Source organism: Meleagris gallopavo, chromosome 14 (genome assembly GCF_905368555.1).
Source record: "Meleagris gallopavo chromosome 14, MGAL_WU_HG_1.1, whole genome shotgun sequence".
NCBI classification, from domain to species: Eukaryota; Metazoa; Chordata; class Aves; order Galliformes; family Phasianidae; genus Meleagris; species Meleagris gallopavo.
Window position 1 is genome coordinate 752,086 of NC_139417.1, and position 15,168 is coordinate 767,253.

At 53.7% G+C, this 15,168-nt stretch overlaps 1 protein-coding gene across 9 annotated transcripts in view; it reads left to right on the top strand.

Moving 5' to 3' along the window:
• Positions 1-15,168, top strand: part of CACNA2D2 (calcium voltage-gated channel auxiliary subunit alpha2delta 2) — a 128,783-nt gene that overhangs the window by 60,125 nt on the left and 53,490 nt on the right. For 7 of the 9 annotated variants that reach the window (XM_085235617.1, XM_085235616.1, XM_085235619.1 and 4 more), the window contains one exon: positions 2,744-2,860. The exons of the other annotated variants lie outside the window; for them this stretch is intronic. In XM_085235617.1, the coding sequence (XP_085091743.1) occupies positions 2,744-2,860 (117 nt within the window). The remainder of the gene's footprint in view (positions 1-2,743; positions 2,861-15,168) is intronic. 9 annotated transcript variants of the gene reach the window in all.

Below are 15,168 nucleotides of genomic sequence, written 5' to 3' on the forward strand. Positions count from 1 at the left end.
GTTCTGAGCCACAAGGAACAGGCTGGACTGGGGCTCAGAGAGCTGCCAGGGAGCCCAGCAGTTCCACAGCACCACCAAGCACAGCCCGCAGGTCAGGGCAGGGCCTCCTGCTGCAGCCCTTGTCGCAGCAGCCAGGTCCCTTTGCAGAGACCATATCTGGGTCAGTGAGCGGAGCTGATCAGCACAGGGCTAGCTGCAGGAGGCTGAAATATTGTTCTGTATGCTGCCCTGTAGTAGCAACTGGTGTGAAAGAATTGGTTGGTGCATGGCTGTTGTAGGGCAGAGCATGGCACAGCCTCATCTTAGTGCATCCTCCTGCTCTGCTGCCTGCAGTGCCTTGCTTTGCTTTGCACCACCTTTAAGCACTGGGGTATGATCTGCAGCTGTCCAAGCCAGGTGCACTGGATTCTTACAAGGGAAAAACATTTCTGGAAGATGAGAATTTCTGCTCGTGCTCTGCTTGTCCTCAGACTGTGTGGTGTTGTGGTGTCGTGGTGCTGGGAGCTTGGGGGGGGGAAGGTAAGGGTTGGGAAGCTGCGAGTGCTCTGAGCCCCAGCAGCTCGCAGGACATACGGGCTCAGAGGGAGCTGATGGTGAGATGAGCGCTGTCTGTCATGCACCAGGAGCGAGGCACACGGGTGGGCTTAGAGAATGATTGTTCCGACACAGTATCAGATCTGTTTCTTCAATGATACAGTTGCTACTACAAATGTGTATTGATAATGCTACAGGCTCTGCATTTCAGCAAGGCTCCTTTGCGTTCTGCTGGCGTAGATCGCCTCAGCTGCTTATTCCTGCAGCTGTGCAGTGTTTGGGATGAACGTGGGGCATCCTGGCTGTGGTTTAGTGTTTGCTTTGGGTCCCTGAGTCTGCGTGTAGTCTGGAGCAGCAGTTTCACAGCCCTGAGGTCATCTCCAAGCACCAGGTCGGGGGAGAATTTCCATGAGAAAGACAAAATGAAGTCCCTGTGCTATAACTGAGGGAGGTTCAGGGCCTGCAGTGCTCTCACTGGCACTGAGGCCCTGCTCAGCTGCAGGCATTGCAGGCATGGGGGGACACCTCTGCTTTCTCACTCTGTGCCCCATCCCTGTGGACGGGCACTGCTTCTGTCTGGAGCCAATGGGAGCCCATGTTCTGTTTCATAATAGGGAAGTGCTGATGTTAGGATGCCCTCCTTACCCGGAGCGCTCTCCTTGAAGATTGCTCTTCTTTGCTTTCCTAATTGCTGCTGCTCAGCTGGAGGTAGCGCACGCCTTCCAAACACATTATTTTGTTATGCTGCTGCTTACTAAAGGGAAAAGAGAATATGAGAGAATATTGCTTTGTGCTGAGTTTTTCCATTTTAACCTTCTGCGTGCTGACACTTTTCTCTGATGTGGAACCTTCTCTGGCAGGACACAGGACATAGCCCCCAGCTCAGCTCTCTGAACCCGCTCCTGCTCAGCTGCAGGTGCCTCTGCAACACCGCCTCTTACTGGGGCATCTCCTTGGGAATAACTGCTCCCACGCAGCAAGTGCCTGCAGTGAGAGGCGAGGCAGGAGGTGCTGAGTTGGTGCTGAGCTTGGGTGGGCTGGGGATCCAAGCACTTTGGTGCAGCCCTTGCAGGCAGCAGTGCTTGGAGCTGCCCATCACGGCCGTGGTGATGGAGGAGGGAGGAGGAGCTCTGCAGAACAGGGGCTGCAGCAACACTTGCAGGGAGCAGCTGAGCCCTGGAGCTCTGCAGGGGCCAGCAAGGCCAGGAGAGCAGCCCTTTGCTCTGATCAGAGCACTCTCCTGTGGCTCCAGCCCCCAGAACTGCTTTGCTTAAGCAGAAAGGTCACGAGGAAGCTCCTCTGCTGAGGCCCTGAATTTGTTGCCAGTCGCCTTTTAGTGAACAGGGGTGCGACCTGCTCCAGCCCATCACTTTCTGGAGGAGGAAATAGGGTGGAATAAGTGATTTCACACTGTACTGGAACAGTGCCTTCTGCAGTGTTTCCGTCCTGCCCTTGAGCTGCATGCCATGCTTATGGGGCACTGCATCCCGCCACCACTGCACACCTCACCCCTGGCATAGCCCAGAGAACCAGCCGGGGTGCTGCCACCAGGTCTGGAAGTGATCCGAGGAGGGTTTGGTGTTTCAGAAGCCTCGTGCTGGGGCTGGTCCCATCTTGCTAGGACGGTGCTGGTGCCCACAGCACTTCCTCAGGGCAGATTCGGTCCTCTGCAGCTGAGGGGGTTGGTGTGGAAGAGCTGTGGGGCACAGCTGCGGGCTTTGAGTGCAGACATTCACATCTGGGTATCTGCATCTGGCCTTCAGGGTAAGCCTATTTCTGAGAGCCGTGTCCAAATGCTTCTTGAACTCCAGCAGACTTGGTGCCACTGTTCTCGCATTTGCAGAATCTGGCGAGTGATCCTGGGGAAGGGACTTGAGAGCTGTTTGTGCTCTTTGGCGGTTCACTGAGATGAGGATGAGCATGGGTGGAGGTGGGGGTGCAGACAGTGTAGGGGCAGCTCAGCTTTTGGCTAAGCAGGATGCTCGTAGGCTTCACGTGAGAAGGAAGGCAGCTATGAAGCCAGTGGGATGGGCAGCAGGCCACACGCATCATTTTGCTTGCAAAGCCTTCTATCCTCTTTTCCTAAGCCTGTATTGTCACCTGGTCCATGTGGCTAACTTTCCTCTGTGTTGTAGCTCCAACTTTCCTGTGGGAAGGCTGCAGTATATCTCTGCAATATTGACTGTCTTTCTCTTATTTCCTTTCTTAGATCTACAATGAGAATAGAAACTTGTTTGAAGTCAAGGAGAACGTGCCCAGAAAATTAGTGGAGAAGGTTGCAGGGGACATTGAAAGCCTGCTGGCCAAGAAAGTCCGTGCTTTAAAGGTAAGGTGATGTGTGCCAGCCCTGGCTGACACTCAGTTTTGAAGAAGATGATTTATGCTGTTGTAGCACTACGGTTTTGGCTTTAAAGTAATTTCTATGGTTGTGTGGCTTTTTCTGGGAGCTGCATCTGCCAGTTGGCTCTTATTCACAGCAGTGTTTTTTGGAATATATCTGGCTGTCACGTGAGGAAGTATCCCATGAGGATCTGCTATAGGTATCTTGTGGATTTGTGACTCTTCCCAGCGTGCCATTAACAGCTGGAGGTGCTGCCATAGGAGTACGAGGGACAGCCAAAGCTTGGCAGCAAATTCAGTCATAGGTGTGCAGGGGGTGGGAGCAAAGGTGCTTCCAGTGTCCCTACAACAGCTCATGAGTATGGTACAGACAAGTAGGGTTTTTTTCCTGTTCAGAAGTGCATGAACCGGAATGTTTATGTGCTGATGCTTGGCTTTTGAATCCTGTGATGGACTACATGTATGAGCTGCCCTCGTGGCTTCCCTACATACGTTTCCAATCTACCATCCCATTTTGCAGCGCTCCTTGTGAAATGAGTTTATCTGTAGTGGAGCAAGGCAATCTGCTGGTGGAGAGGCAGCAGCAGGCAGAGATCACAGGGCTGTGTGGCTCAGGGGCGGGACAGTGTGGGGCTGTCCACAGGGCTGACGTGGGTGGTGGACACAGGCTGGGGACAAAAAGGTTGTTTGGCTTCTGAGTCTGGGAGATGTAGGGCATGCTGCTTGGGATCATCCCTGTGTTTGTGCAGTTTGTGGGCGTGCTTGAGCACATGGCATACTCTACTCAACACCCCAGAGATGTGCAACCTGTCAGGAGGTGCCAGTTGGACAGCAGCACACCTGGCAGCCTGATGCTGTTGTGACTCCCTTTGCCTTGGAGTTTTTGGGCAGGGGTGGTTGGTGCATTGCTAAAGGCTCACGTGGTGCTGGGCCTGGCACAGGAGTGGTTCTCACAGTGCCTGGACCCAATAACCAGCACTTGGTGCTGCTTTAGTGATGGAAGGAGTGATCCACTGACCTGAGTTAGTGCTTTCACAAGGCCTCCTTTGCAGAACTGCTGCTGGATGGAGAAATGCCTTGCGTGCAGCAGGCACATCGGTGTTCGGTGCCTTGGGTTGGTGGTGCTGACAACATCTGGAAATGGAGAAGTTGTTGGGTTGAGAATTTGGACCTTCCAAAGATCCTCCATGTTGTGCTAAGCTCCTCCAAAGCAGAGGGGATCCCACAGCTTCCCGCTGTGTTTTCTTCTGCCTCAGCTCTCCTCTAAGTTGATTCATCTATCATGGAGTCATTTCCTCCCCTTCTCTCATGACTCATGAGAGCAATGATGACTTCTTGAGATGTATTTTTCAGCATATGAGTCAGGTGGGACTCCGTGTGTCAGGGAGGGCAGGTGAGGAGGAAGAAACAGAGCCTCTCCTAGAAGTATGAATTGCCGTGTCACTCCTGGCCTCTGAAAAGATGCCTCCCTGTCTTGTCTTCTACAAGCGAGAGGAGGAATATTTCCTGTGCTTTGATGAGGCTTTGTAGGAAGGTGCTCACTAGCCTTTAGGCACGCACGATGGATGCTCAGCGCAGGACTGGCATTCTGATGAGGTAGTGATTCAGTCCGGCCATCAGAGCCCATTTTCCTCTGTTTCTCAGTGAAAATATTAACATGTCATTATGAAAGTTCAACAGTGTGCAGAGCGTTGATTAATAATACATGGTTACTTAGCCCATGTGTTGCCTTTCTAGAAGCAGAAATGAAGCAGAAGGCCGCTGATGTCGGTGATGGCTGGTGGCCGTGGTGCCGTGCTGCAGCACAGTGCCAATGCTCGTGGGATCCTCTGGTTCCCCACAGGCATTTCAGAGGAGTGCTGGAGCCAGGGGTGTGTGGCACAGTGGGTAATTCCTTCCCAAAATAAGTCGTCTGCAAAGAGATGGTTATTTGGACGCTGTCCTTCCCTTTTTGTTCCATCATAGCTGTTGTCAGTTTTATCATGGGACAGAGGGATTCCCATGAACACCTATGAATTCCTCGTGTTCCAACTGCAGCTACAGCTGATTGCAGGGGGCTTTCACCCCATGCCCACGCAGCAGCCTCTGTGGGGCAGTGCCCAGCACCAGCACTGCTGTCCTCTTCCTCCAGTGTCCTCCTGCATCCTTTCTGCGCGACTGGGTACCGGCTGAGGGGCTCCCCCTGGCTGCACTGATGAGCTTGCCCTCATTAGGGCTGAGAAAAAAGATCTTTTATCCTACAGAAAGAAAGAGATGGTGGATTGCCATGTTACTGCTGGGGTGTCCATGCCTCTGCATCAGTGGTGTTTTGCTCATGCTGGAAGTCACAGCTGGTTGGTTCCTGGTTCAGCACACGTGAGGCTGGGATTCAAGAGGCTATTGGGTTGCCAAGTATGTCCTTTTGCCACCCTTCTCTGACTTAAGTTTCGTATCTGTTCCTTTATCTCTACGTGTATCTAGAGGTGCTCTTTCTTTTATATGTGCCTGAAAGGCTTGTACCCGCAGGCTAGAGCTGCTTTGAGATCTTTCAGGAGGCTGACCACCTTCATTTTTGTCTTGCTGGTGTTCCACATCCTGCTTTCAGCAACTCCTGCAGGCTGGGATGTCTCTCAGAGCCACAGTGCCTGCTGTCCTGGTGAAGCCAGGGCTGAGTCATCATCTGGGGAACACGTGGGACTGCGTGCCACCTCCAGGCCCCCAGCACAAAGGGCATCTCCTCCCATCCCTCTGGTTTCCTTCCCTCGATGCAGCCTTCCCAGGGCTCCCTGGTTCCCCAGCTTTCCATGCCATCACATCCAGCCTTTGTCTCCTCTGCTTTGGAAAGCCCCAGTGCAGGCTGAGGACGTGCTGATGTTATTTCTGCTCAGTGCATCACAGTCCTATTCCCACGAAAGCTTCTCTGCAGTGAAGGTTGATAAGGGGAGCAGTGCCAGGAGGAGCCCTCGCTCGCAGTGTCCCAGCTCCTCCAGGCTGCAGGCAGTGTCAGTGGGTGATGCACAGAGCTGTGCCTCAGGCCAGTCCCCCTCATAGCTCTGCAGGCAGAGGAGGAGGCAGTCTGAGTTTGGTGGAGGAGGTGGCCAGGAGAGGGATATTTTAGATCCCAGGCTATGTTTTAAGCTTGTTTCTACTTTTTTTTATACAGTTCTTGTAAAGGCTGTTTTGGATGACTGCTTCATCCTTCACAAATTTAAACACAGACAATTTGCTTTGCCTCCTGAGAACAGCACATCCCACAGTTTACTGAGTGGGTTATGCCCTGAAGCAAGCTATTTATACACCCTGACCTGTCTAACAGCTGCTGCTGGTGCTGCTGCTCTTCCCCTGTCTCCGCCAGAGCCCTCTCCATCCCCAAAGCACCCCAGTGCTGTGCTGCATGGCACATGGGGGGCAGGGGGCTCTGGCTGCTTCAGCCCTGGCTCCTTGAGCCCCCTTGTCTCTGTGCAGTCACATCTGCTGCCCCAGGTCCTGGGGGTGTGGGGCTAGCAGGTTGCATGTGGTTTTCATCGCTGGCCAAATCTTTTGGCTGCAGGTGAAGCATGTTTTATTTCCCGTGGAGCTCAGCTGTGAGCAGGCACACAGACCTCCCCTGTCCCCCTGCAGCCCTGACTTGGAGGGAGGAAGGCATCTGTGGGATGGAGGATGAGCAGAGAGGCGTTTCATGTCTTGGAGCATTTGTTATATGCATGCATATATGCAGTGCCTGTTGCACATGCACAGCCTGGACAAATCCATTGCAATGGAGAAAACAACAGCAGTTACCTGCAGTCAGTTGTGGTTCATGTTTATTCTCCTATTGTGGAATCTCGTTGCATCTGAGGATCTTCTGTATTTTGAAAGCATGTTGCAGGAGTGGGATTCTTGTAGTTGGGGGGTCTGAATGGGGGTTGGGGGTTGTGGCATTCCCACCCCCTTGCCTGGGATGCTGTGGGGGAAGAGCATGGGAAGAGAAGCTGGGGCTCATTGCACAGTGGATCTGCAGATGTAGGGCTGGGATTTTCTTACTGCCTTAAGCAAATCTCTCAGTTTTCTCTCCAATTTCCACCCACCACCCTCAGGCCTTGGGTTTTCCCACTTGCTGGCACTTTTGCTTCTTCCTTCTGCAGTGAGGGGGTAGTCAGCATTTGGCCACACTTCCAGCTCCTGTGATGGAGGCAGGGGGAAGCCGGGTGTGCAGCTGCGGAGCACAGAGCTGGGCAGCAACAGGCAGTGCTGTCAGCCCTGGCTGCACGGTGCCTTGCTGGGACCAGGTCCAGGCTCCATCTCCTGCTGGCACACGCATATATCAAGAGTACGGAGGGGATTTCATCGGACAGGTTTATCCCTTTAACAATTCTCACTAGCCCCGAGATTTGCCTTGCAGGTATGTGGCTAACAGAGCCCTTATCAGCTCTTCTGCTCCCTGACAGGGACAATGAAAGGTTTCACTTGTCTGAAGAGCTGCAAAAATTGGCACAGAACGAAGCATTTCTCAGCCCGGCAGCGAGCAGCTCTGCCGAGGGACAAAGGATGCCAGCATCCTGCAGGAGGTGACACCTCATAGCCACCACAGCTCGGGCTTTGTGTCTCCTGGGCTGCAGGAGGCCCTGTGCCCTCCCACTGCCCTACAGCTTAACCCCAGCGCCGCCTGATGCTGTGCAGGGATGTGCACAGCACACATGTTCACACCACCCTGGCCACAAAGCAGCGCACATGAGCCTGCCTTCCTCCTGCACTGCATCCTTTGGCATCTGTGCAGGAGGGACCGCAGCTGGCATCCACCTCGCTTGTGCTGAAGTGCAAACCATTTAAAGGTATAATCTCTTTGCCTTGTTAATTAATAGTGCCAAATCCATCTCTCTTCCCTCTTCTTCGCTAATTGCTGGTTGGTAGCTTTTGTTCCCATTCTATCCTTAATTCCTTGCTTACTGATTCCCGGCTGACCGTCCTGTCTGTTTGTTTGTTTCTTCTGTGTGAGTGTGTGTGTGTGTGTGTGTGTGTTTTTCTTGGGCTGGACCTGCTCCAGTAATCCAATTTGAATCCAATCTCCCAGGTCTGGAATTGTAATTTACAGATTGCAGAGGGGAGCGAGCAGCACCCGCGCACCAGGATGGTAGTTTATTGTCTAATCTAATCAGGGACAATCAGATGTTTATAACGAGTCTATCAAGACTGTATTGGGCCGGTTTGCTGAGCAATGGAACCAGCTTTCTTAATAGCTCTAATGCGATTTAGGGCTTCCTACACTTTCATGTAGATTATGTCGAGCGTTTCCCTTTCTTCTCCCGTGAGCACCCAGCAGGAGCCCAGCTCCCATGGCTGTGCTGCTCAGCACTGCGGAGCTCCACGTTGGCCCTGTGAGCCCCAGTCCTGCTGGGAGCAGCCCAACTCCTTCCCCTCTGGTTCGTGGCAGATTATGGCTGTCACTCACTTCTGCTCTGGGTATGATCATCCCTTGAGGTGCCCAAGGCCAGGCTGGATGGGCTCTGGGCAGCCTGGTCTGGTAGGGGGCAACCTGCCCACTGCAAGGCTTGGAACTGGATGGCCTTTAAGGTCCCTTCCAACCTAAGCCGTTCTGTGGTTTACTTTCTGAAGCTCACATGGCTGCAGGTCAGACCTATGTGCGGCTTTGCAGTGCTCTCCCAGTGCCCAGAGCAAAAGAGAAGGCAAAGCCAGGATAGTAGGTGGGCCAGCATCCCAGCAACAGCTGTCTGACCCAGAGCAGAGCTCCCTTACAATTCTTGCCTCCCCCTTCTAGCAAACTGCAGCCATCCCTCTACTCCTTACCCTGCCACGTGGGTAGGAAGCCTCCACCTTGAGCACTGCAGCACCCAGCTGTGCCCCCAGCGCAATGCCTTGCAATGCCCTGCAATGGGGCTCACAGCTTCCTGCCTGTCCCAGGACCATCCTTACCCTCCGGCATGGCAGGGCTGGCTCCTTCCTTGCACTGGAGGCATGATTGGAAGGATAAAAGGCGATGGGTGAAGCTTACTGCCTGGTGGATAGAAAGAAGGGTGGAAGGGAGGGAGGGAGGAAATAAATGGGGAGTGATGTGTGCCAGTGAGGGAATTGGTGCAAGGGAAGGAAATTATCATTCAGTTCTTTGCAAAACAAATTTTGGACACAGTTAGAAAGAAATGGTCGTGATGATAGGAAAATAAAAGATGCCGTGTCACCAAAAAGGGGATTTATTCGAATTTCCCTGGTTAGTTTTGGGGCAAGGAAATTCATTTCCATGGCAGTTTGGCGGTGGGAGTCACTGCTGTGCCCGGGGCTGCACTGCCCCAGGGCTGCCACCAGCAGACCCTGCGCTCACAGGTCTGTCATGGTGTCTGTCAGCTCTCTGACACCCAGGGCTGTGGCAGGAGGCCAAGTGCAAGTGCCACAGTGTGGGCAGCTATGCCCCCCCTCCTGCTCGGGCTCTGCCTGCAGCTTGGGGCTGGAAGGCACCACCCCCCCTGCATGGAGCTGCGGCACTTCGACACCCAGCCCTGCCCCGGAGCAGCTGACGGCCATTAAACGTTTGAGTGATGCTGCAACAATTGTGGAAATATCTCTGAGAGGCATCCAGCATATCTTAATAAAAAAAAAAAAAAGACGGCAAGAATGTAAATTGCACATGCAATTGTGATAAAGAGCCAGAGATAACATTAAAGAGATGGTATCAATTTAATGCACGCTCGGTGCCGCAGCCCTGATGTGCTCTGTGCAGAGCAGCCGCTGCCTGCCGGCCGCTCCCAGCGCGGTGCCCACGCCGTGGCTCCGGGCACGGGGCAGCCGCACACGTCCCCCACCGGGGTGCCCTCTGCCTCCCGGAGATCTCCGCAGCCCTTCCTGCTGCTGCCTTAAAAACACCGCCCCTTAGAAGAGCTGAGGGAAGCCTCCAGGGGCCCGCTAGCCCTTGGTTGCGGTCATCGCCCGCCCCATACGCCTGCCCGGACCTTTCCCCGGGCCGAAGTCCCGCTCCCCCCGCCGAAGCCCAGCAGCGGCCGCACGGGGGCTGCCCTGCCCGCAGCGCACCGGCAGATGGCAGAGCCTTGATGTGAGCTGCTGCTGGAGGAGCTCGGCTGCCGGCCGATGTCTTCATCCCCCCACCTGCCCGCTGCCCACGTCCTCAGTGCCACATCCCCACGGTTCTGGAACCCCCCCACGGACGCTGGCTCCCCCAGCACCCCGAGCAGCTGTGCCAGTGCCCGACCGCTCTTTTGGAGAAGAAATTTTCTCTAAAATCCACCCGGAACCTCCTCTGGTGTAACTTGAAGGCATTCCCTCTTCTTGCACAATGCTGTGCAGTTCTTTGTTATGTCCCCTACACAAAACCGTTACCCTGGCCCGCTGGGAGCTGTGCTGGCAACATGCAGTGCTGCAGGGCAGCACCAACACCGGGCCGTTTGCTCAGTGCCACTGCAGGTAGCAGAGCAGGGGTTACCTTCTCAGCTGTGCCATACAGGAACCCCACGCATGCCTGGGAGGTGCACAGGGTTCTGGGCTGGAAACAGCCCCTGTTCCCAAGTCGTGTGTGCTGAAGTGGGTTCCTGCAAGCGGCTGGAATGGATAAATCTGAGATCTTGAGGTCCTGGAGTGCGTATGGAATACAAACACCCACTTCCCCTCTCGCTCAGGCAGCCACGCAGTGCACAGCAGAGCAGAGGCTGCGAGCAGTTTGCAAATGTTAGTGCCACTGCAGCCCCCAGCAGTGAGCAGAGCGGCCCCAGCCCTGCTGCGTGAGGCTTTTCTTCTCTCCCCATCCCCTCCTCAAACCCAGAACCTCTGCAACGGCACCTCTGCTTTGCTGCCTCTGTGCTGAGCAACCCTAAAACCTGCGCCGTGATAGCATCCCTGCTAATTATATCACTGCAGATTTATTTCATGGTAATGTTATTGCTGGCCCCAGGCATCACCGCTATCATTGGAAAACATCGAACGATCACAGCTCTTTATCTGCCTCCATTAAACCTGGCAGCGGCGTCTGTTTATAAGTTTGCCCTTTGATGAGAGCCAAGGATTGACGAGCGGGTGGTGCCTGGAGGGGAGCTCACTGAGGGGCAGGTGGCAGCGGTGCTCAGGGAGAGGGCAGTGGGTGGCAGCGTGCCTGGCGCCTCCTCGGGACATGCCTGACTCTGGGCAGAAGCAGTGCCACGGGCTGTGCTATGGGCTGTGCCGTGGGCTGTGCCCTGGGTTGTGCCGTGGGCTGCGCTGTGGACTGTGATGTGGGTTGTGCCATGGGCTGTGCCATGGGTTGTGCTGTGGGCTTTGCCATGGGCTGTGCCATAGGCTGTGCTACAGTCTGTGATGGGGATTGTGCTGTGGGTTGTGCCATTGGTTGTGCCCTGGGTTGTGCCATGGGCTGTGCTGTGGGTTGTGCTGTGGGTTGTGCTGCAGGTCGTGCCATTGCTTGTGCCGTGGGCTGTGCTGTGTGCTGTGTGTTGGCTCCCCAGTGGTGGGGAGGTTGCTGCAGTGGCTTGTCGAGGTCCCTTCCCCAGAACAGTTGCTATAAGTTTTGCTGTGCCTGGCCGACATCCTTGTGGTTACGGTGAGAAGGCTCTAGCAAGGAGCAAGTGGGCCAAAAGCTGGACTGAAATGGGGTCAATACATGGCATGCAGACAAAAGGCACTGCCAGGCAGACCGCATCGAGTCTCCTGGTAATTTCTGCAAAACAGCCGGAGCAGAAATATGCTGATAATTATTTAAATTAGGCTCCAAGCATTGAATTTTTTTTTCTTCAAGTAACAGCACTTCAGCACTTGTCCAGATGAGTGCTAATTTACCCAAATGGAAAGGTTTATTAAACATGCCAGCCAGCGCTTTAGCAATATTTAGGACAGCAATTTTGCCTTATTATATCTCTTAGCAGAGAGGGCACAGTCTGCTCCATCCAGCCCCTCTGCAGCAGGGCCCCATCTCTTTCAGGGACTGAATTTCCTCAGGGACCTCCAGAATAAGCCCACCTGTCCTGGGTGTGTGCAGCAGGAGTGCTGCTCAGGTCTTTAAGACCTCATGGGGCAGAGAGGCAAGACCAGAGCCTTCAGGACTTTGTTGCCATTCAGATTTTAATGGCAGGTGAAGGAGCTCATCAACTTTCTATTTTAGAAGGACGTCGTTGTGTGTGTGATATCAGTAATGCTCTTGCTCTGTGATCTGGCCACTGCTGGTAGCTGTCATTTCTGCCACTATATTGCAGTCATCTCCATCAATATCCCCTCCCTCTCTCTTTCCTTGCTGCGTTCAGCCATCGCACTGCAAATCTTGGCAGCACTAGGAGCTGTGGTTGAAGAAGAGTGGGTGAAGGGGACCCCAGTGGAGCTCTGGGCTGTACGTTCCTCAGCACAGGACTGAGCTGGTGGCGATGGGAAGGCTGTGCTTCGGCTCCAGGCATTCGTTCCCCTCCCCAGTAAGCCCTGGGTTTGTGCCGTATGGCTGCTGCAACCCCATAAAGCCAACCATTGCCACTGATTTCCCCTCACGCAGAGCTGCTGCTATTTACAGGCCTGGCAGTTGGCTGATGGGGATATGAATTTTTCCAAATGGAGAATATCAATGAAATCAGTGAAAGGAAGCTCACAGCGGTGCTGATCATACCTGCATCTGCAGGGCAGTGTGCTCTGACCCCTCTGCTGTGCTGCAGCCACCCTTTGCCAGCTCTCACCCACCCAAAAATGGAGGTTTTTGAGGAGCAGCTTTGAGGACTCTTCCCTGCTTATTCACCTTTATAAAGCGTAAAAAGAAAGGCAGTGTGGAATTCAATTTTACCGTTCCAGCACCTTTTTCACCACCCTGATTGAAAGTGCTTAACCTCCTCTTCATTAATCAGTTTGAATCTTCTCTGAAATTCATCCTCGGTGAAGGAAATTAGGTAGAGATGTGCTGCTTCCATCTTAGTGCCTGCGGCTGCTGCAGGATGCACTGTGGCTGGGAGTGGGGATGCTGTGGCTTTGGTGGTTTTGTGGGCTTTGTTGTGCCCAGAGGAGCCATCTGAGTGCTGTGTGCACGGCCCTCCCGCTGTGCCCAGAGCTGGGGTACCTGAAGCAGACTGCCTGGGGGGGCTGCTGGCACTGCACTGTACGGATGGGAGGGCTGAGGGCAGGGCAGCACAGCTTCAGGATGGGTGGTGGGCACAGTGCTGTGCCGTGCTGGGGGAGGGCAGCGATGCATGAGTGCATTTCAGAGGTCTGCCTGCTTTTCTGAAGCTCCTTCACTTTTGGATGTGTCTGTGCAGGGCTGAGTGGAAAACAGGGAACAAGGAGGGACGAAAGGCTGCCCAGGCATGATTTCCCCCAGCTGTGCTGGGGTTGGGGACAAGGAATGGTTCATGGCACGGGGTCGGCCTACCTCCCGCTGCCACATCTCATTGCTAGCACACACTGCCTGTCTCCACGCCGTGCTCATAACCTCTGCTAATTATTTATAAAGGATTAATTAATAGGCTCCTGCTCTCAGCAGTGACCCAGTGCTCTTTGTTCCTGCCCCCTCGGTTCAAATAACAGCTCTCATGCTGAGAACAACAATCATTTGTTCTTGAGAAGGAAGAGCTGAAGTGCCATGCTGAAGCCTCACGAAGCTCTGAATGTGGCTCTGCCTCTGTCCTCAGATCACTGATCGTGTAATTTTATCAAGGAATGCAGAGGAAGTTGTCTCATTGCATTGGTGCTCATTGTTCAATTCCATTACCCTTTCCAGCTTTTCTCTTAATGTCTGCTCCACTATTTTAGCAAAGGTTGAAATTAGAGTAATTCCCCAGATCACTCTTCTACCAGGCTTAAAATGCAGATAAAACAGATTAAAATTATTGAGATCTGGAAATCAAAGAGGACATTAATGGAACCATCAAGGAAGGAGAGCATTTGTGCATCCTGTTACCCTGCTCCCAAAGCATAGGAGTGTGCTGCAGTAGGAGGGGACGGGGCTGCTCAAATAAAGAGAATGTTTTTTTCCGTACCACTTATCAGCAGAGCAGGACTTGTTGCTCAGAGATGCCGTGGAAGCGAGAGATGTGCAGGATGCAGGGGGGAAGCTGGCTATGAATGCGTGCTGGCTGTAAGAACGCCCTGTGTGTGCTGCTGCTGCTGTGATCGGAGGCTTTGCGTGAATGATGGAGGCTTTCCAGATCAATGTGAGCATCTGTAAATTGAGCCGAGGAGAAGACAGATGAGCAAGGCTGCTGTGTTCCTTGCTTTGTGAAGATTTAAGCCAATAATTAGTGAAGGCAGCAAAATGATTTCCCTTCCTGCGGGTGGATTGGTTAAGTTATGTGGTTGCAGTCTCTCGTTCTGGGAGAAGAGGGTTGGGTCTTGCATAGGACTGTAGTGTTTTTTTCATGCTATTCACCTATTCTGTCTATCAAAAGATCTTGACCCCGCTATTTCCATCACAGGGGATAGAAGTGGTAAGCTATGCCAACGTGGCAGCCAGCGCATGGAAATCAGTGTGCCTACGAATGTGCATTCTCTTTGATTGCTGCATTTAAGCCTGATTATGTTCCAATCATCCCACCACCACGGAGTGCTATGAGGAGTGTAAAAAGTCATCAGAGGCGGGCAGGGAGAGGGAGAATGGCTCAGGGTCTGGTGGAACCCAAAGAACTTCACACATCGGCCCTGCACAATGCGCTCAGCCATTGCAGGGAGCAGTGCAGCACCCTGCTGCTGCTTTGCAAGCACCGAGGCTTCGAGGCCTCTGAAAGGGTGAGACTTCAATGCCAACAGTGCCTTACATTTTAGTAAATCCACCTCAAAATTTAATAAATCCACCTCAAATCCACTCCAGACCGTTGCACCTGCAGGGCAGTAGCAAAGCCTTTGCCCTCTGCTCTCATGCTGGTGACTCTGTGCTCCCCGAAGCTTCTTGCAGAGCCCCTAGGAGAGCAGACAGCAAGAGGAAAGCTGCAGGCTCCCATCCGCACTCAGCAAGCAATCCCACCAGTTGCACTGGGGGCCCCGCATTTGCAAGTTGTGCCTTAGCTTGCAAGTGGGGGCTTCCTGCTCCCCCCCCCCAGCACATCCCCCTGGCGGCTTGGGGGCGGCTTCAGCTCCATGCATCGTGCTCTCCCTCCTCGGATAGGCCCGGCAGGTTTCTGGGTCAGACTCTTTGCTCCACGGCTGTGTTTGCACACGCACGGCCGCAGCACTGCTCGGCTGCACAGGACTGCAGGGTGCAGCCCTGGAGCTTTGCTGCAGCTGTGCTGTGCCACAGGAGCACAGCCCCGGGCAGAGCTGCTGCTCTAGGGCCGTGCTCTCAATCTCTTAAACGAATTACAAAGAGAAATGGTTGGTGTTATTTTTTTTTCCTCTTTGTGCGCCGCTAGTGCTGTTGCACCAGAT